This window comes from Silurus meridionalis, chromosome 2 (assembly GCF_014805685.1).
Source record: "Silurus meridionalis isolate SWU-2019-XX chromosome 2, ASM1480568v1, whole genome shotgun sequence".
Classification (NCBI taxonomy): Eukaryota; Metazoa; Chordata; class Actinopteri; order Siluriformes; family Siluridae; genus Silurus; species Silurus meridionalis.
In genome coordinates, this window is record NC_060885.1 from 11,389,120 (window position 1) to 11,410,982 (window position 21,863).

The 21,863-nt window shown below is 36.6% G+C and overlaps 1 protein-coding gene across 4 annotated transcripts in view; it reads right to left on the reverse strand.

Moving 5' to 3' along the window:
- Positions 1-10,655, reverse strand: part of ldb3a (LIM domain binding 3a) — a 40,030-nt gene extending 29,375 nt beyond the window's left edge. For 2 of the 4 annotated variants that reach the window (XM_046870970.1, XM_046870962.1), the window contains exons 1-2: positions 10,509-10,653; positions 4,689-4,881 (exon numbers count right to left, since the gene is read on the reverse strand). In XM_046870970.1, coding sequence (XP_046726926.1) covers positions 4,689-4,784 — 96 coding nt within the window. In that variant the 5' untranslated portion in view covers positions 4,785-4,881; positions 10,509-10,653. Of the gene's footprint in view, positions 1-4,688; positions 4,882-10,508 lie in introns of all 4 variants that reach the window. The other 2 variants (XM_046870953.1, XM_046870976.1) reach the window with 2 other exon arrangements.
- Between the last annotated feature and the right edge of the window lie 11,208 nt (positions 10,656-21,863).

A 21,863-nucleotide genomic window follows, 5' to 3' on the forward strand; every position in this document is an offset into this window, starting at 1 on the left:
GATCAGTCTAATAAATGTCATGTGTATAAACGTTACGTTTTAATAGCTGTTTCAAATATCTTAATGCTAAGAAGCTGCTGGAATGGTATGTGGTATAGTTTAAAAAACTTTAGAACCGTTAGGTCGTTCATGCCAATTTGTCAGCCACAACACATACACAGATGCACACACACACACACACGTTTGAAATTAAATGTTTATAGGGTAAGTTGAATAACTTTTATGTAACTGTAGATAGATAATCCTATATGCTTTAAATAATGCTAAACACTATTAACCCTTTCCTAAACTTTTTAATAAAAACTTAATTATCACATATTTCCAACCTTATTAGAACCTACTGAACATACTAAAGAAATAAAAACTTAGCTACACACACACACACACACACACACACACACACACACCTCTATTCATGTACAATTGTAAATCTTTTGCAGAACATAGATAGTAAAGCATTGCAGATGTAGTAAATCATAAAATGTGAATGCAATGTTTGACATTTCAGTCTGCTACCTGATGACAGGAGAACACATTTCTGATACCACTGTCCAACAGCCTCAAATGTCACAGCTCTCTGTTATAAAATATCAGGTATATATGTCCTACAATTTACTGAATTAAACCATGCTTTTTGGATCCATGATGCACAATATGTCCAGTAATATTCACTAGTGGACACTAGCTACAATTACAGTGCTGGCTGATGACATTGTTACTACTGTCTCAAGTACTGTAAACTTAAAACTACTTTGGGATTCAAAGTTTAATTTTTGTTAAAAATATTTTTGAGGGAAACTTAATTAAATGAACCAGAAATAAACCTGATTCTCAGTCTCCAGACTCTTTCTGTGTAAAAAATTAAAAATCAATAAATTCAAATCTTTTCAAATTATTGCAGTCATCAGTCCTGAAGACCGAACCCAAGAAAATCAATTGAGGTATTTTTTAGAGGGCCGAAGCTAAAAAACAAAACAAAAAACATATTAAACTTTCACTAATGTACACATGCTGCATCACACATCACTCCAAAAATGACCAATCATATCCACAGTACAAATCATTTTACATTTAGTTAAGGCTACAGACACAAACAACAGAATGACATCTAAAACATTAAAGAGTGATTCCTACACTATATAGAGAAACATTTCTGGAGATCAGACCATAAAATTTGCATATGATTTTTGAACATTCCATTCCACCTTTAGTCCCTATTTGCAGTAATAAAAACCTCCTCCATTTTGGGAAGATGTTCCACTAGATTTTGAAGTGTGAATGTGGAGATTTGTGTTCATCCAACAACAAGTATTAGGGAAGTTACAGTGGGTACTGATGTAGGGTGAGGAGACCTGGGGTGCAGTCAGCGTTTCAGTTCATTTCAATTGGGTTGCGGTCAGAGCTCTATAGGTTGCCACTCAATGTCTTTCACTTCAACACATGTAAACCATATGTTCTTGGAGCTGACTTTGTGCACAGGGGCATTGTCATGCTGGAACAGGTTTGGGTCTCCTAGTTCAGCTCAAGGGACAAGTCTATGCTACGGTATCCACAGATCCATCCTAAAAATAGTCTGCCCCCCAACTTTGTGCTAAAGGTTTGGGGAACAATCACATCCAGACACCACAAACAAACAATCCAATTCATGAAGCTATTAATATGCAACAACTGATTTTAATACAGTTTTTATTAAATTAATGTGTGCAATTAAAAAAATGTGATTTAATATTGACAGTGTAATCAATCTATACAATTTTATAACTGCCACTTTCATTCTTTTCACGCCAATATTTTGTAGCTTTCCTAATTTAAAAGTGTTTTTTCCCCAAACTAAATAAATTCTCATGAAATTCTTGTTTAAATGCTCCCCTGCACAATTTAATAACTATTTTAGATATGTTCACACACAACTTGATAAATGAGGCCCAGTATCTTATGCACCCTGTCTCATTTTTATCCTGCATGCCTTTTGAATGAGATTGCTGTATACCAAACCTTCTGGCCTCCTTAAGTAGTTTTTTTCATCCAAACTTTACACAGTAGTATTTATATCTGTCATCTGCTGCTTTCGATTATAAGAGCTGCAATCTAATGCTTCCTAAGAGACATCTGTTCCATTTCTTTTTATAATGCCCTTGGCCATAAAACAGTCTTATTTCCAAAACCAGACTTTTTTTGAAATAAAAATGACAAGTGGTTCACTCAGAAATAACAGAAAGCAGACAAAGTAATTAGAAAACACCCGTTATTTAAATTCATTCATTTGTTCCTGATGGATAAGTCTGCTCTGTAAGGGGTAGCATTCTGTTTAACAGAAAAATCCAAATACAATTTCAGCAGCTAACATTAATAGTATAAGGTTAGGGATATATAAAATATATAAAATTATATAATGACATAAAACTTGAGCTTAATTTCAATTGAACCAAAAAATATTTTTTCTAAGATTACTGCTGGTGTGTCTAAAACAGCACACAATTGACTATTAAGTTCACTGCTTATTGTCCAAAAGCATGGTGGTGGTGGTGAACATTTAGTACACAAATAAAATCCCACAATACTTTGCATGAATACCTAAATTATTGTACTGTTGTGGGTACAGAACACCCTGCTCTTTGTAATTGGTATGGAACTGAAATGAGGGTAGTATTTTGAACAAGCAAATATATTCAGAGCACAGAGTAAGAAACAATAACTCATCTCACTTTCCACTTTTTAATATTTACTCTGAGACACAGTGTCTGAAGAGTATATTTAATTATTTAAATTGTCACATTTATATCAATACATGTTTTGTATTACTGTGCAGTAATAAGAAAAAATCCCAAACTGCATTAAGACAATTTTGGAAACACAGAACCTTCATTCTGTCTTTATCACACCTGGCATTAGCAGTAGCACCTCTAAAGCCCCATATGTGTAGTTGAAATTGTTTATTATTTAAGGGTATTTTATTTTTGCATAATGCCACCAAGCCCCTGTGCACATAGTAAAGCTTTGCATCTCAGCTGTCACTGCAGTGACTGACTAGGCCTTCTGCTGCTGAGCCTTTACTGCAGGGGGAAAGCCTTCATGCCTGACTCACACATCCCAATTTAACCACAATGCTAAAGCCAGATACTCTCCAAGCTGAGGAATCCTCCTAAAACAAAACAGACAATCAGTGCGTCCAACTACGTGTACAGTAAAATTAGAATACTGTACCCACGCACTAATGTATCATGGATACAGCATTATCTTTCGACTGAGCACAGCTGGCACAGACTTTCTCAGTGACAGGCTACAAAAGGGGGTTAACGTCAGAGGAGTGATGTTAACCAGGAAAAATGAGTGGACACGCATTGTTCCTGACCACAAAGCATGTGAGGAGTGGTGACAGAATGGGAGAGGATCAGCGTCATTTCGGATTGCATCCAACTGCTACTGTTTGCCTTCCTTGTCCATTTCACCATTCAAGCCAGAATGAAAATGATGTTGTAAATTTTTCCTCACCGAGGAGCTGAGATTTGAAACATCTAGATCTCCAGCTCACAAAGACACGTTGATAGGCATACACAAACACAAAAATGTGTCCCTGGGACAAGACTACTGAGTGCAAACACCCTTAAAAATCCTGCATTATAGCATGAAAATATTACATACTTTATACCAAATTCTAAAATCTGATTGGTCAGAAGGTAATTTTCTACAACAGTAACGCTGACAATACTGATAGAAAGGTAAAGGTCTTTAGCTTAAAGAGAAAGTACAAGATGATGGTACACTCATTTATAACTCACATTACATAAATGATAATAGTAATTAACTAGTTTTGCAACATTAAATGTAAATGTCATGTCCCTAAATGAGTACAATAGAAATATTCAGCAATGGGCAACTGCTGTGGTATGAGGAATGAAACACTTCAGGACATAATTGGACATAAGTCAACGTCAGAGCATCGCACCACCCCATCAATGATTACATTCTAGTAACATCATGTCATGTTATGTTTGATCCTATCATATCAGTCTATAAGTTTTAAGGATTTCTCCTTTTTCTCTCTCCACAATGTACTTACAGGAATTCCAAATGGAGCAATGATTAACACAAGTGTCTGGCACTGAAATACAATTTCTAACGTACATTCCTTATCTTGTCTTTTGTCCTGCTGCTGTTTAATAACATCTATCTCAGTTTCCACATTTACTTTTAGTGAATGAATGCTAATATATGTGGGCTCTAAATACTACCCTAAAGTCAGTATGTAAGAAATGATAATTTCCTGCCTCCTTCAGGTGATACAAATACAATTTCTAACGTACAAAAGCAAACATAAAACCATTCCGAGTACACTGTTTTGAGTTGGCCCTTCTTCACATACTAAAAGCAGATAAAATCAGTGTCTCTAAACCATCAAGTACCTAAACTGTCCAATAATCTTTTGCATAATCTTAAATTACAGGACATGAACACAACAAAACCCACACTGGGCATCCAGAGCATCTTGCCTGGAGACCTGAATGTTGTTCATTCTATTTTATAGAGGGAATATGGAAGTTCATTCATTCATTCTCTTGCATTCAGTGCTCTCATTCACTGCTGTGTGAGACTGGCACATGTCTGATTTAGTCTGTCAGCGTGAGTAGATTGTAAATGATCAGTGAGTCTGAATTGAACTTAAGGTACTTGATTTTGGACTTTCTTACCCGGGAAATGGTGAGGGGCATGTTGAAGTCTTTGCCTCCTTGCAAGCGAAAGCCCCATGGCGCAGGTCCAGAAAGTGTCACTGTGTAAGTGCTCATGGTTAAAAAAATATAGCTGTATTATTTGGTTTCTGCGTCTTCCTGTAAAAAGTTGGGGAAAAATGGAGGTGAAGATCGGGAGGGCGCTGAGTAGCCTCTGAAAGAAGACAAAAAAGTTAAAAATAAAGATGGGAAAAATCAGCAAACAAAAACTTTTTTTCTTGGGTGTAAAGAAAAGTGTAAAAATGGATGGTACAATAAGCAGTACAGGCCCACCCAAATCTTTAACTAAATACAAAGTAATAAATACAAGAAAAAGTAAAGATTTAAGAGCCAGAGGAAGAAGGTTCTTGCCTGCTCAGATGAGCTGGACTGACAGCCTAAGAATAGGCACCTCTTTACAGAAACCGATAGCACAGAGGCATCGGAGTGGTGGGGTAAGAGGGTGGGGGAGTTCTTATATGGTGTGTAAGGGGACACCCAGAATGCCAGGCCTCCTATGATTCACAGGGCTAATATAGCCTCCTCTTAGACCAAAAGAGATTTCTAGACCCCATTGCTAAGGTGCTTCACCAAACTAAAGAGGTCTACAAAGTGGCCAGCAAAGAGAATAAACTGGGAAAGTCATCGAAGCTAATTTATCATAAAGAGAGAGAGAGGGAATTACATTAACATGTTGCCATTTTAAAGGTGTTCTATGTGTTTGATATTGTGATCCTGTGATGCATCAATCATCCATATCAACCAAGGTTCTTACTGTCCTAGTTACAGCTGTATGATGATAGGATAAGGGCAAATTCATGCAATGAACAATGCATGAAGCTAAATGACCAGTTCTATACATGGATGCTAACAATGCTAGATGGACTAAAGGTGATGGACCATAGGGAATGGCAACATTCCATGTGTTCTGTGTCTCAGGACTTTAATAAGATGGGAGACAGTATTTCAATGGAAAGCATGTCAAGATTGATTTTCTAATACAAATATATTTAGTTTTTTTTTTATCTTTTTTATTCCTTACCAAAAGAAAATCTTTTTTTTAATGCTACAGCAAAATATCTTAAAACCTGCATTATTTCCTAAGGTCAGTAGTAGCAGCAAAAACATGTATTTGATAAGTGAAGGTATTTTAATAATGAATAGTATTAGCATTATATTTATCCCTGATTGGCTAACAAAATGATGAAAATCTTTTAATCTAAATTATAAAAAATATAGAAAAAAATATTGACATTTTTAAAAACATTTTTAAATGCTTGGTAATTAATAAGCATACATGTGCATATGGGAATGTACTGTATATATGTTTGTTACAATATAATGTAATTTTTTTAACTGTATCTGTATGCTGAAGACAAATGTCCAAGTTGTGGACAATTAAAACCTAATTCATTAATTAATAAGTAAGAATAAAAGAAAGTAAGTAAATAAATGAGGGAATAAATAAATGTATTAATTAATACAATAAACAAGGGATTAAAGAATATTGCTTAAAAAAATCCTGTTGTTATGAGTAAAGACATTGTTATAAAAATACCATAATGAGGATATATTTTTTTTTATTGTATTGTGATAGTTAATCATAATATTGATATCATTATCAAAATAACTGGGCAATTCCAGTAAAATGCCAGCCTTATTTAGGAAAACATTTCAAGAGAGCGTAAAGAGTATTTCAGGGAGTTTACAATTCATACATTCCTAAACATATTCTGCCTTAAAAGCTTTCTACAAAAGAAACTCTTTGTTGTAGGGTTTTATGGAGAACATTTTTCATCATTTCTAGCTGTCAGAATCAGATGTGTGAATGTGCAGCGAATATCTTAAAAGCAACTAATAATTTTCATTACTGAAAGTGTTGTAACGCATGATCTTGATAAACTGTTTCGTTATTATTTAAACTTGGTGGTAACAAAAAGAAGAAGTGGTATTAAATCTTTTAATTCCTGCTTTATTACATTTACATTTGTGGCATTTAGCAGATGCCCTTGTCCAAAGCGAAGTACAAAAGTGCTATGAGTCTCTAGCAATGAATAAATCGACACTGGTACGCTAGATTACAAACTTAAGATAAATCAGACAAAATTGGAAAGCGCTAATTTGAGTTATTCAGTAAAAGGTCGGTTTTGAAGCGCTTGGAGATGGGGAAATCCTTCATTTTTTTTTTTTCAATTTGTATTGATTTGTACACACACACACATGCTGATCACATTGTGGGTACTGAATAAATCAATTCGTATTGATTCTACACCGTGTTGAAATTCATACTCGTATGAAAGACATGATCATCAGCAGACTCAGCTAGTAAACTGCTGGAATGCTTTCTGGAGGTGTTTTGAAGTTTGCCTGCATATGGAAACACATTTGGGAAATCTATGTCTAAACATTTCTTCATAGGCACTAGGTCACTGAGCGCTGGACCTATGAATCGACATTTCTATGAACATTTCTTTCTGAATTAGATTTGTTCCTTATCTAATCCCAGTCTTTTGTCCTGCTGCTTTCTAATAACATCTATCTCAGTTTACACATTTTCTTTTAGTGAATGAATGCTGGTATATGTGGGCTCTAAATACTACCTTAAAGTCAGTATGTAAGCAATTATATTTCCTGCCTCATTCAGGTGATACAACACATCTAAAGAAATTCCTCATAAGAAGCCTCTGAATAATGTCAGTTCCTCACTCCTAGCACGCAGATAAGATGGAGCTGGTGTGCCGTCACAGGCATAGGTCATGGATATGGAGGAGCGAGATAATCACTTCAGGCCTGCCTGTCCTACCTAATTTGGGAGACCTCTATTGAGTAGCTAAATTTAGGGCTCTTTGTCAATGGAAGAATTTGAAGTAATGCACGGCGGTTCTGTAATCAAGTTCCTATAATAATGCCAAGGGTGTAATTGTGGAGAGTCAGATAGGAGAACAATGAATGCATAGCATACATATGTTTTTTTTTTTATATATATAATGATTTTCTGTTTAATTTGCCATGCAGATACAGTCAACAATGACAGCCACAATACTTTTAGAATATAGAATTAATCTAATTAGCAAGTAATAAGCAAGTCAAGTGCACAGGGTGTTATAGTGACAATATTTGATGACAATGAAGAATTTCCTGAACGTTTTTCCTCCTTATATACTAACCAAGAGTGTATAACCTAGACTAGCCTTTATTTGTCACATATACATTACAGCACAAGAAAATTATTTTCTTCGTGTATCCCAGTTTGTTCGGAAGTTGGGGTCAGCCGTGATACAGTGCCGCTGGAGCACAGAGGGTTAGGGGCCTTGCTCAAGGGCCCAAGAGTGGCAGCTTAGTGATACCAGGTCTGAACCCCCGACCTTCCGTTCAGTAACCCAGCGCCTTAACCACTGAACTACCACTCCACAAATAATCTGGCAAAGGATCCTAAAGGATATAACAAATGTCAAATATAATAAGAAAAAAAGTGTGCTATGCAAATGATATTGCATTTCAAAAGCCATTTTAAAGTGTACTGTATAAGCAAATGTAGACATCAGATTTTTTCAGCCATATGGGTTCTTCCTTAGACTGTTACCACAAAGTTGCATGCACCAAATTGTATAGGATGTTTTCGGATTCGGTAGACCCGAACCTGTTCAAGCATGACAATGCCTCTGTGCACAAAGCCAGCTACATGAATACATGATTGACAATGTTAGGAGTGGAAGATCTTGAGTGGCCTGCTATAGAGATCTCAACCATATTTAAAACCTTTGGGATGACTTTGGATCTGATTTGAGATCTGACTGCACCCCAGATCTCCTCAACCTACATCAGTACCTGACTTTACTAACACCCTTGTGGCTAAATTAAGTACAATGCTTTACAGAGAGCTTGAAGTATAATTTTATCAAGTAGGTCTTAAAATAACGGCAATAGTGTACTGTGTGATACTATGTACTGGAGTATTACATTTTTAATTCCAGTTTCATCACAACAATTTCCAAGTGAAATTGTTTAGTTCTAAATTAGTTACTTTTAAATCACTTATATTTTCCTCACCAACATTTTCTCTCTCTCTCAACATTAGTTAATGCAGACACCTGTGAGTTTATATATGCAGAAGAGGACAAACTGAGAGCTTGTCTTCACATGTATTTTAGCGATGACTTGACATACCATAAGCAGCAGTTTTGAAAAGATATAGTGTCTGGATTCACATTTTAAATTTTTAGTACACAATAGCCCTGACTGCTTAACTGTCAAACAACAACAAAACAAATATCTGCTGCTATAACAAAAGTGATAATTGGGTTAGGGTTATAACATGATATATAATGACATCAAAATAAAAACACTTTTGAATAAAAACACCATAATATAACATTTTGGCAGGTGCTGTCATATGAAATTAGTCCACATCAGTCTACACTGCACATTGTGAATTATGCTGTTGTTGTTTTTTTGTATATCATATTTATTAGTAAACTATCAGAGATTGTATTCCTCTTATGTTTATTAATTGTATATTGAAAATGACTAACTAAAGTGGGATTAGATCATTCATATGGTTTACTTTATAAAAAGAAACGGAAAAGAACATTTAAAAACTTCAAAAGTTTAAAGTTTAAAGAAAACTAACATTCATAAAATATAATATAAATAAATAAGTAAAGATGGCAAAAAGACAAAAAAAGACTAAATGTCCTAAAGTCAAAAGTAAAAAATAAATAAAAATAAATAAAATCTGCATTTTATCTAGACATAAACTATACAGACAAAAGTATATAAGATTCATATGTGGTTTTTTCCATATTTGTTCCCATTTGCTGGTATAATAAACTCCACAATTCTTAGAAGATGTTTCACTAGATTTTGGAGTATACATGTAAAGATTTGTGGTGCTTCAGCCTGAAAAGTGTTAGTAAAGTCAGATACTAATGTAACTTGAGGAGGCCTGGGTACAGCGTTCATTCAACTCAAAGATGTTCAGTAGGGTTAAAGTCAAAGATCTATAGCAGGCCACTCAAGATCTTTCACTCCAAACCATGTAAACCATATTTTCATAGATCTCGCTTTGTGCACAGGGGCATTGTCATGCTAGAACTGGTTTGGGTTTCTTAGTTCAAGCTAAAGGAAATTTTCATGCTTCCACATCCAAAGACATCCAATTTAATTGTGTGTCTTCAACTTTCTTTGGGGAAGAAGCACATATGGTTGGAGAAGTGAGATGTCCCAATATGTTTTTTCCCATATAGCTATTATTGCTATTGTTTGTAACCTATAACTCTTTATTATGTATACAATACAGTGTTTTTTTATTGTAGTTACAAATATGTTATATTAACATTACCTATTCACTTCTCAACCTGTAACACACGTGTAACTAAAAACCAGAATCTCCATACAACCTGCAGTGGATAAACACCTAACCTTAGTTTATATATTAATCCAGTTAGACACAAATAAACATTTTATACGGTAAATTAACACTTTCTTTTTTCCATAAACAACCCCCTTTTTTTTGGTATGGAATAAGTGTCTGTGTGTGCAACCAGCTACTTTAAACGATCTCCTTCGAGTTTCATGATGACGAGATAAACTGAGACACTAACTCACAAGCACGAGTTAGCACATGCTAACCGCAAACAGGTGCACGCGCCGGACGCGTCCATTCCAGCACCTGCTGTAGGCAGCCTAGATAGTCAACAAGTCGAATACGAAACAGCCGCATGTCCAGTGGCGTCCAAAAGTTTTTTTAAAAGACTACAGCTGTACTGCAAAGTAACTAATCCCATATTACTGACTACTTGCCTTTGAGAAGTGAAGTCGTGTCCCCCCCTGCGTCCCCCGCGTTGTGCGCGCTGCCTGATCCGATTGCAGGACTATGAGCTACGGAAGCCGCGGGAGAGGCATGGAGGGGCATGGAGGGGCATCTTCATCAGCTCCAGTGTCTTATTAAAGCCACACCATTGACCGCGGTGTTTAAAGGGCACTTGAGAGGAAGAAATATTGCCCACGCAGTGCTGTGTGCCCCCCTTCTGAGGGTAATTTACTGCTTACTCTCGGTGTTAATTAAGGCTCCATAACAAACTCAATGGACTGGCAGCTCAAATGCACACCAATGTGGTGACTTCATCAAACCAATACAGTACAGTACACATACTCTTGATCCAGCAGCTCTCAGTGCTGATCCTCCTAACCTCACAGAAGATAATAAGCATAATCCTACATTTTTATTCAGTACAGTGGCAAAATTAACTAAGAATAGAAGCTCTGTACTATCATGCACACCATCAATAGGCAGTGACGGTGCCTCTTCAAGGATAAAATCAAAATATTGGTCCAGAATTTAAATCCAGACAATTTTGTAAGTCATCAGCAATTACTTACAGATCAGCAATTACAAATGTCCCCACCTGTTCAAGAGAGTAAATAAATTACATTTATTTCCACATCAACTTGTTAGATCCGTCCCCTACATGTTTCTTCAAATTCCAGGAGCAAAAATAACTAAATTTTCCTTCAACATTGGTTATGTACCTAAATCCTTCAAACTGGCAGTTATCAATCGCATAATTAAACAACCTGACCTTGACCCCTGTCAGCTGTCTATCTATCAACTAATATCAAATCTCCCCTTTATTTCTAAGATCCAAGAAAAAGTTACAGCACAGCATTTATGCTATTAGGAATAACATTCATGAAGTGTATTAATCAGGATTTAGGCACAGGCATCACAGCACAGAGCTCTGGTTAAAGAGGTGAATGACCTGCTACTGGCCTCTGATTTGATCTGTGTCTCCTTGTTTGTGTTTCTTGATGTTAGTGCAGCTTTTGACACCACTGATCATAATATTCTCCTTGCTAGAATAGAAAATATTGACTTGAAAATGAAAAGGGAATGGCTCTATCCTGGCTCAGTTCCTATCTGACTGATCATTATCAGTTTGTTGATGTACTGTCAATGGTGAGTTCTTAGGATTGTGTAAAGAAACTAGTTCATTTTTTCGGTCCATCTACATTGGACTATTGTAATGCCATATTGTCTGGATGTTCTAGTAATTGCATAAATTAGCTCTGTGCCTGAGCGAACGTTTGTTCCATTATGATCCACCATGCCTACTTGGAAAAAAAAGTTGCAGGCTATTTGTTGGTACCTCAAATAATGCAGACTACAGCAGGGGGCAGAGCTTTTTCTTAGAAACCCCCACAGTTATGAAACAACCTTCCAATTAGTGTTCAGGACTCAGTGTGTCTCAATGCTGAAAACATATTTTTAAGTCAAGCCTTTTGTCAGCAGGTTTTTCTAATGTGAAGGAGCAGATCTGGAGGGATCATGGATATAGAGTGTTTTGGTGATTTGGGAGGTTTGAATGCTGTCCTCCCTCCCACTCTCACACATTCACTTACGTTTGTTAATGGTGGGGTGGTGGGCCATGTTTGATCCCAGATGTCTGTGTTAACTACAAGTTATGATGCTATAGCGAGTCTCCTAAAGTCCCTACTTTCATGCTGAACACATGCTGAATAGTGTCTCCAAATTTTATGTAACAATAAGGATACCTAAAAATCCCTGTTTCTCTCTTCTCCCTTTTGCCCCTTTACTCTCCTCTCTCTCTCTCTCTCTCTCTCTCTCCCTCAATGTCGTTTAACATGCTCCTTAGGTACTGGTGACCAGTGACCCTTGCTTTTTTCACATCTGCCTGGTTTATCCCGACATCCTACCTCAGGATAGACCAAGTTTTGCAGCGGTTCCACAAGAACAGGCTAAAGATCCATAAAGATACTGAGCATATGAATAATAGTTAATATATACAGTCTCCTAAAATTGTTTAGGAATAAAATTTGCATGAACATTTCTGCATTTAATCACCCATTACTGAACAGCACACCTAAACAATGACAAAACTATAACGAATGAACATTAGGTGCCATGAGTTTTTTTTTTTTGGCTTCTTTTTGATTATAATTGAAAGTCACCATTACTGAAGTTTTATGGAAAGCTAAAGTTTTCATTTTATTGCCCAGTAAGCAACATATAAAGCATATGTGTCAAACTCAAACTCACATCCGGCCCGATGTACAATTATATCTGCCCCGCGAGATGATTTTATATAGATCTATTATTATTGTTATTAACAGTGTTGGGCAGTAACGCGTTACTGTAACGCAGTTACTTTTTACAGTAACTAATACTGTAACACATTACTTTCTGGTTCGAAGGTCGTATCTACTGCGATAAACAGCAACTCCAATCTGTCGAAGCTCCTTCAGAAACTCCATGCCTTGACGAAGCTAGAAGCTAACCCGGTGTTCTGTTTTACATTGTTTATAGTTTTCATACTTAAGCTGTGAAAGGAACATTTTTAAGAGCTCAACACAACAGCTTTTATGATGCAGAAGCCACTTTATTTTTTGATTGTGAATATATTATTCAGCTTGTTTTGTTTATTTCAGAAATCTTTGTGATATATTCAGTTTGTGCTGGTCTGACTTCAATAAAATAGTGTTTAAAAATTCTTTGTGTTTAAGTCAGTTTTGTGTTTGTATAGACCATAACGCATAAAAGGGCATTAATGGGAACGTTCTTTAAAAAAGTAACTAAAAAGTTAAACAGTAACGCATTACTTTTTGGTGTAAGTAATCAACAAAGTTATTGAGTTACTTTTTGAATGAAGTAACTAGTAACTGTAACTAGTTACTATTTCTTAGTAACTAGCACAACACTGGTTATTAATGGCCTGATCAGTGAAGCGCTGACACAAACTACAGATCCCATAATGCATCGCTTCAGCTGCCTTATCGAACGCTAGACTACCTGGGAACATTCCAGCGTCAATCAAGTCGAGCTTCTGTTGATGTTTTTAACCCTATTGTAAAGTTTTTGTGAAACAGCGCCTCACAGTGGTGAAGAGAAAAGTTGATTCTGAGTATATGTTTACTGACACTGACGGTGTTGTGCCTAATTCAACCCCCCGGTCTGAAATCTCCCGCGTGCACGCGGACAGTACCGTCGTATTTCCTGTAGATGGCACTAAAAACACGGAAGGTTGTGTATCCGAGTAACTAAAATTACTCGGATACACAAGTAAAAAAAAATATTTAAATAGTTAATTTCATTTTATTAACATGGACATAACCTGACCCCCACCACCCCCACCCCACCTTGCTGTGATACACCTACACAAGTAATAATGTACGTGTAAAATACTACATTTAATCTAACAACATAGACAGCTGTATTATTTAGGGGGGTGTTATTTAGGCAAGCTGAATGTAAACCCCCTGCCTAAATTCTACCCCCTCTATTTCACACAAACCTTTAGAATTCATTTTAATATTCTGATTTATTATCAATGGTGGAAACAGTTGTGCTGATTATATATGTATATATATAAATTTGTATTTATTTATTTATTTAAAGAAAATACACTACAAGTTTGGGTCAGTGTTGAATTTTTCTTTTTTTGTTTTGAAAATACAGCCTCCTTTTTTTAAGCAAGGACTTGTTAAATAAATAAAAAGTGATTGTAAAGGCTTATAATTTTAGAAAAGATTTCCATTTTAGATAAATGCTGGGTTTTTTTTACATTCTTAAATGAATCCTGATAAAATCATAGCAGCCTTTAAAAAAAAAGGAGCACAACTGTTCATGATCACCATTCAGCAGTAAGAATGCCTGCCTCTTCTCAACATTTCCTCTCTAGTCATTAACTGCACATCCTTCTTAATCACCACACCTATCTGCCATCATCATCACCAACTCATTTGACTACCTGCTTGTTTAGCAGAAATGTACCTGTATGTTTGGTTGAAATTGGATATATTTTCTTTTGCAATGTACATTTTGAATGTACATTCACTGACTGTACATTCAGTGCAAATCATATAATCTTCTCACTTGAATTGGTTATTTTAGATGTCCTGAGCCAGCTGTGCCATGTCTGTGGGGAAAAAAGTGGTGATAATAACGGTATTTACTGTTTTCTATGGGCAAGATTATTCACTATCTATCACAATTTAATAATTGGTTACAGTGTCTAGTGCCTTGAAGAAAATTATGTCTTCTCTACATTTCAGATTGCCTGTGACTGCTGCAATCAGTGGTACCACCAATCATGTATCCAGGCGACATCAAGTGCAGTTTTTGTGTCATGCCTGTCAAAAGTAGAAATAAAGGAGTAACACTTTTTATACACCTGTTCTATTAGTGGATTTTTATTTTGCATGGTTTTGTAAGTTTTACATGCATGAGCTCGAGATTTTCGGACATTTTGAAAAATAGAGCTGTCTGTATAAATCGAACAAAACTTTGCATCAAATATTATTACTTGTGTATTTGTATCACAGCAAGTTTGGTAACTCTGAGTAAAAGAAATAGAGGGGGGGGCTTGCCTAAATAATACCCCCCTAAATAATACAGCTGTCCATGTTGTTAGATTAAATGTAGTATTTTACACATACATTATTACTTGTGTAGGTGTATCACAGCAAGGTGGGGGTTCAGGTTATGTCCATGTTAATAAAATGAAATTAACTATTAATTTTTTTTTTTTTTTTTACTTGTGTATCCGAGTAATTTTAGATACACAACCTTCCGTGTTTTTAGTGCCATCTACAGGAAATACGACGGTACTGTCCGCGTGCACGCGAAGGGGGGTTGATTTCAGACCGGGGGTTTGAATTAGGCACAACACCTGTAAACACGTGTGTCTTATTAGTGGAGCGAATGTGGCTGTAATTAAGGAATTGAATCTAAGACAGGACTACGAGACAAAACACTAGGATCAGCTGAAAAACCTGAATGCAGAGCAGAAGATACAGAAAGTAGAAGAGTTAAAGAAGAATCTGACATTTCAGCAGCCGTTTTTCACCAGAGCAAAACCACAAAGTGAAGCTGGTGTGAAAACAGAGGAGAAATCAGAGGCACATCAGCCGGTTATTTACAGAGGAGAGTTTCTGAAGAGCTGCATAATGAAGGTGTGAGACGTCTGGTGTTTCACTGGAAATATTTTTATGGAGAGCAAAATATTTTAAGTTATTTAAAGTTTGTTTATTTTTTTATAAATGGCATAAGAGCAAAGAAATCTGATTGTTTTGATTTGTTGTTATTTTACTTAAAAGCACAATTTTTATTCATTTGTTCAGGGTTTCTCGCAGCATGTTCATATTTCTAACTTGTATAATTTTGACAGGAGATATTTTTATAGAGAGCAAAATATTTTTAAGTTATTTAAAGTTTTAGTTGATTTATTCTGGAATAATATTTGTCTATTTTTTATTTATGTTTAAAAAAAAATAATTTGTTTTAGTGTGTTCAATAAATGTTTTTCCTGTTCGGCCCGCGACCTAAAGTGTGCTTTGAGTTTCCCCCCCCCTGTGCAGTTGAGTTTGACTCCCCTGATATAAAGGATGGGAATGCAACCGTGAAAGGAATGTGCAGTTCGCATACTGTCCAGAGGAGGGCAGATCTACTCAACAATCAGTATTAATTCTTCTAATTAAGAATTACATTGGTTTATAATAGTCATTTTAGGACTAACAGTAACTATAGCAATGCTTAAACAAAAATATAAGAATTTTACATAAGCCATGATATGTTGATGTGATTTGTAATTAATAAATGATTGCAATAATTAATAAATGTCATAAACAGTAATAAAACCTGTGGAACAAATTTATGTCTGTCCAGCCCAATTTGAAATGATTATTATTATTATTACTTTTACTACTGTTATTTATTTTACAGTTTAAATTGGTATGCTTGGCACACTTTATGGAGTGCATGGGAGATACAAGGTGAAATATAATAACCCTTTATTTCTTACTTACACTCCTACCTGTGAACACATATAACTGTCCTCAGTAGAGCCAGTGTCTGTCATGCATGCAATTGACGGTCAAACATTAAGTTTATATGTTGACATATAACCTTGCTCTGTAAATTGTGTGGCAGAAATTGCTCACCAGATTGTCAACCTTCAACCCTTAACAGACCTTCAATGAAATATTAAAGGTTTTTACTTTAAAGAAATATTAATAAAAGTATATTAATAGTTTGAATCGCAAACAAAATCTATACTTTGATTCAAAATTTATGCAAAATCTAGGAAACCTTTTTCCAATTTCTTCCAATAAGTCAAAATCATCCTAAAGACCTGACAAACTAATAGCCAATGACATTTTATCAGCAGTTTTCATTACTCTTTATGCAGTACAGTTTCACAATAGCTCACCTTTAAAATGTATCTTCCCCCAACAAAATTCAGAATTCTATTTTCCCTCAGTATCTCACTTTTAACCTCTAACCTAGGCATCTTCAACAACTCCAGTATCTTATTAAAGCCACACCATTGACTAAGGTGTTTCAAGGACTCTTGCGAGGAAGAAATATTGCCCCTGCAGTCCACTGTGCCCCCTGCTGGGAGTCATTTATTCAGCAATAGATTAACCGGTCAAATACACAGCAATGTGGTGACCATCAAACCAACACAGCACAGAAAACTCACAATACATAGACTTTGTAACATAAGCACACTTTTTAATTTCTATTTATTAATTGTGCTGGTTTATGTATTAAACAATTCTTCTTCTTCTTTCGGCTGCTGCCATTAGGGGTCGCCACAGCGGATCATCTGTCTCCATACTACCCTGTCCTCTACATCTGCCTCTTTCACACCAACTACCTGCATGTCCTCCTTTACCACATCCATATAACTCCTCCTTGGCCTTCCTTTTTTCCTCCTTTCTGGAGGCTCCATCCTTAGCATTCTCCTACCAACATAACTCATGTCCCTCCTCTGCACATGTCCAAACCAACTCAATCTTGCCTCTATCACCTTGTCTCCAAAACGTCCAACATGCGCTGTCCTCTAATAAACTCGTTTCTAATCCTGTCCATCCTCATCACTCCCAACGAAAACCTCAACATCTTCAGCTCTGCTACCTCCAGCTTCACCTCCTGCCTTTTACTCAATGCCACTGTCTCTAAGCCATACAACATCGCAGGTCTCACCACAGTCCTATAAACTTTCCCTTTCATTCTTGCAGACACTCTTCTATCACAAATCACTTCTGTCACTCTTCTCCACCCACTCCACCCTGCCTGCACTCTTTTCTTTACTTCCCTAACACACTCTCCATTACTCTGCACTGTTGACCCCAGGTACCTGAATTCCTCCACCTTCTCCACCTCTTCTCCCTGCAACCGCACCACTCCACTGCCGTCCCTCTCATTTACACACATGTACTCTGTCTTACTCCTACTGACTTTCATTCCCCTTCTCTCCAACGTGTACCTCCACCTCTCCAGGCTCTTCTCAACCTGCTCACTATTCTCACCCAAATCACAATATCATCCGCAAACATCATAGCCCATGGGGACTCCTGTTTGACCTCGTCCGTCAACCTGTCCATCACCACTGCAAACAGGAAAGGGCTCAGGGCCGATCCTTGATGTAGTCCAACCTTCACCTTAAACCAGTCTGTCGTTCCTACTGCACACTTCACTGCTGTCACACTGTCCTCATACATGTCCTGCACCACCCTCACATACTTCTCTGACACACCTGACTTCCTCATACAATACCACAACTCCTCTCTCGGCACCCTGTCGTACGCTTTCTCTAAATCCACAAATACACAATGCAACTCCTTGTGTCCTTCTCTATACTTCTCTACAGACATTCTCAAAGCAAATAAGGCATCTGTGGTGCTCTTCCTCGGCATTAAAACAGACTGTTGCTCACAGATGGTCACCTCTTTTCTCAGCCTGGCTTCCACTACTTTTTCCCATACATTTATGGTGTAACTGATCAACTTAATTCCCCTGTAGTTACTGCAGGTCTGTACATCTCCCTTATGCTTAAAGATCGGTACCAGCACACTCCTCCTCCATTCCTCAGGCATCCTCTCACCTTCCAGAATCTTGTTAAACAATCTGGTTAAAAACTCCACTGTCATCTCTCCTAAACATCTCCATGCTTCTACCGGTATCATCTGGTCCAACCGACTTTCCACTCTTCATCCTCTTAATCGCTGCTCTCACTTCCTCCTTACTAATGCTATCCACTTCTTGCTTTACTAACTCCACATCATCCAACCTTCTCTCTCTCTCATTTTCCTCGTTCATCAGCTGCTCAAAATACTCCCTTCACCTTCTCAACACACTCTTCTCATTAGTCAACACATTTCCATCTCCATCCTTTACTGCTCTAACTTGCAGCACATCCTTCCCAGCTCGGGCTCTCTGCCTGGCCAATCGGTACAAATATTAAAACAATTATTATGCAATAAAAACTAAATAATAATAATAATAATAATAATAATAATAATTATTATTATTATTATTATTATTATTATTATTATTATTATTATCATGGACCAAACAGTGAATGTGGTTTTTCTGTTTCTTTTTTCTAGTAATGGTGCCATGGCAGCTTATATAATCGTATGGAAAAAAGTTGTGAAATGTGGCACACATTTTTATGTAATGGTACTAAGATTTATTTTAAAACTTTCCTGATCAAAATTCCATTTGTTGTAAGCAGTCTCTGTAGTGCAATTTTATTTCATTTTATTTCTACATTCTTGTTTTATACAAATGTGACAGGCCTGATGATCGCCATCATAAATATACCTATACTTCATTTGTAAGAGATTTTAAAATATTATAGAGATCTGCTTCACTTGCAAGAGACATACAGTACATCAACATAGAATTGTGCATATGTTGCTTTTTTGTTTTTAAATAACATAATACTATACTCTGCAAGCTAACTAAATATTGACAATACTGGCAATACAAACCTGAAAGTTATTGCTGGAATGTGCAGTGCACACCCTGTCCAGATGAGGTGAGATCTACTCAACAATCGTTATTCATTTATCTATTAGGAATGTAATATAGTTATAGGACTAATTTTAAGATAATGGAAACTAACTGTATTTGTGAAATGGATTCTACCTCTCAAATTTACTTTCTCTCCAGCTTAATTAAAAACAATTTTCAGCAAAATGCCTATGTTGTATTGTTTATATTATTATTTTTTACTTGTCTTGCACGCTCTTGCTGACCTTAAAGAGAGAAAAGGTGAAATACAATAACTTACAATTCAAAATATTTTTTATTTGTATAGCACTTTTAACAATGAGCATTGTCTCAAAGCAGCTTTACACAGATAATGTGGTGATAAAGAATGAATAAGATTGTTCTTTAAGCGTATGTTTGTCCCTAATAAGCAAGCGGGTAGCGACTGTGACAAGGAAAATCTCCCCGAGATTGCATAAGGAAGAAACCTTGAGAGGAACCAGACTCAAGTGGGAACCCGTCCTCATATTGGTGTCACTGAATGTCCATTTATTACAGCTAAACAATGTTGAGGTGTGCAGTAATGTTGACCAGATGCAAACTGTCGTCTGGAGTCTGTGTAGCAGACTGTTGACATTAACTACAGTCCAAATCCATACTCAAAGCTCCCCTGTTACTCAGTAATTTCATGGATCACAAGGCCGTTGATAAGAAACCATCACCAGCTGCACATAGTGGCCTCCAATCAAAGAAACACACCATCCAATGGCAGGCTAGGACGAAGCGGGCAGATACGAGGAGAGGAGAGGAGAGAGAGAGAGAGGAGAGGAGAGAGAGAGAGAGAGAGAGAGAAAGAAAGAGAAGAGGGGTGACAGGGAGAGAAAGATATTGATTATAAAGTATTCTTATTGTTGTGAAAAGGCAAGACTCAAGACTCGCTATGGCAGCATAACTAAAAGGGAGAGCCAGAAGGTAACACAGACATGAGGGATCTCTGGGATAAGAGACGACCCACGTCACCACTGTCAACAAACCTGAGTGAACGTGTGAATGTGAGGGGACGACAGCATACAAATATCCCAGTTCACCAAACACTCTATATCCATGATCACTCCAGATCTGCTCCTTTACCTAAGAAAAATCTACTGATCAAAGGCTTGACTAAATAAATATGTTTTTAACCTCAATTTGAACACTGCATATGTGTCTGAGTCCCGAACATTAATTGGAAGGCTGTTCCATAACTGTGGGGCTTTATAAGAGAAAGATCTGCCCCCTGCTGTAGTCTATTATTTGAGGACAAATAGCCTGCAGCTTTTGATCTAAGTAGGTGTTGAGGATCATAATGGTAGAGAAGTTCTTTTAGATACTGTGACATGAGACCATTAAGTGCTTTATACATCTGTAGTAGTATTTTATATTCAATGTGAGATTTAATTGGGAGCAGGTGTAGACTGATTAAAACAGGGATGATGTGGTCATATTTTCTAGATCTTGTAGGACTCTTTCTGCTGTATTCTGAACTAACTAAAGCTTATTTATACTCAAACACCCAGACAGTAAGGAATTACAGTAGTCTATTCTAGATGTAACAAAAGCATGAACTAGTTTTTCTTCATCCTGTAGAGAATTCAGGGGTATCCTGTCCAGGGGACAGAAGGCAATCCTGCCCAAGCGGCAGAGGATAAAACATTCCTTACAGACATCATATTTGCAATTTTAGCAGTACTTCTACGGTAAAAGAAGGCTATCCTGGTACTGTTATGCACATAAGCCTCAAATGACATACTAGAGTCAAATCACATCAAGGTCTTTGACTGCTGTACACACTGAGACAGAAAGACCATACAGAGATGCTACGTAATCGTAAAGTTTACTTCTAGCTACGTAATAGGACGGTTTACTTCAATAACTAAACCATTAATTCCTTTTTTACACACCTACCTGTGAACATATATCTGCAATGCAGTTTTTTTAAAATCAGATACAGTATTCAGATTTCATACAAAAATTTAAAATGCTGATATCCATTGCTCAGTAAAGTGTGTGACAGGGATTGCTGTGATACACAACAAATAGTCAACTTCAACTGACCTTCAATGAGACATTAGTGGTCTTTACTCATGAGATAGAATATTAATAGATCTAAAACCAAAAGCAATCAAGAAAACAAGACAATTAGTAAAACAATTTCTTAAGCAAATTAAGAAGTGAGACAGAAACAGGGCAAAGTCCTATTATTTTCAATGTGTATAAGATTCTTTCTGAGGGGACTGCATGTGCATTTAAAACATTCACCCCACACACACACACACACACACACACACACACACAATCAAATCAAAATCGAGGAAAGG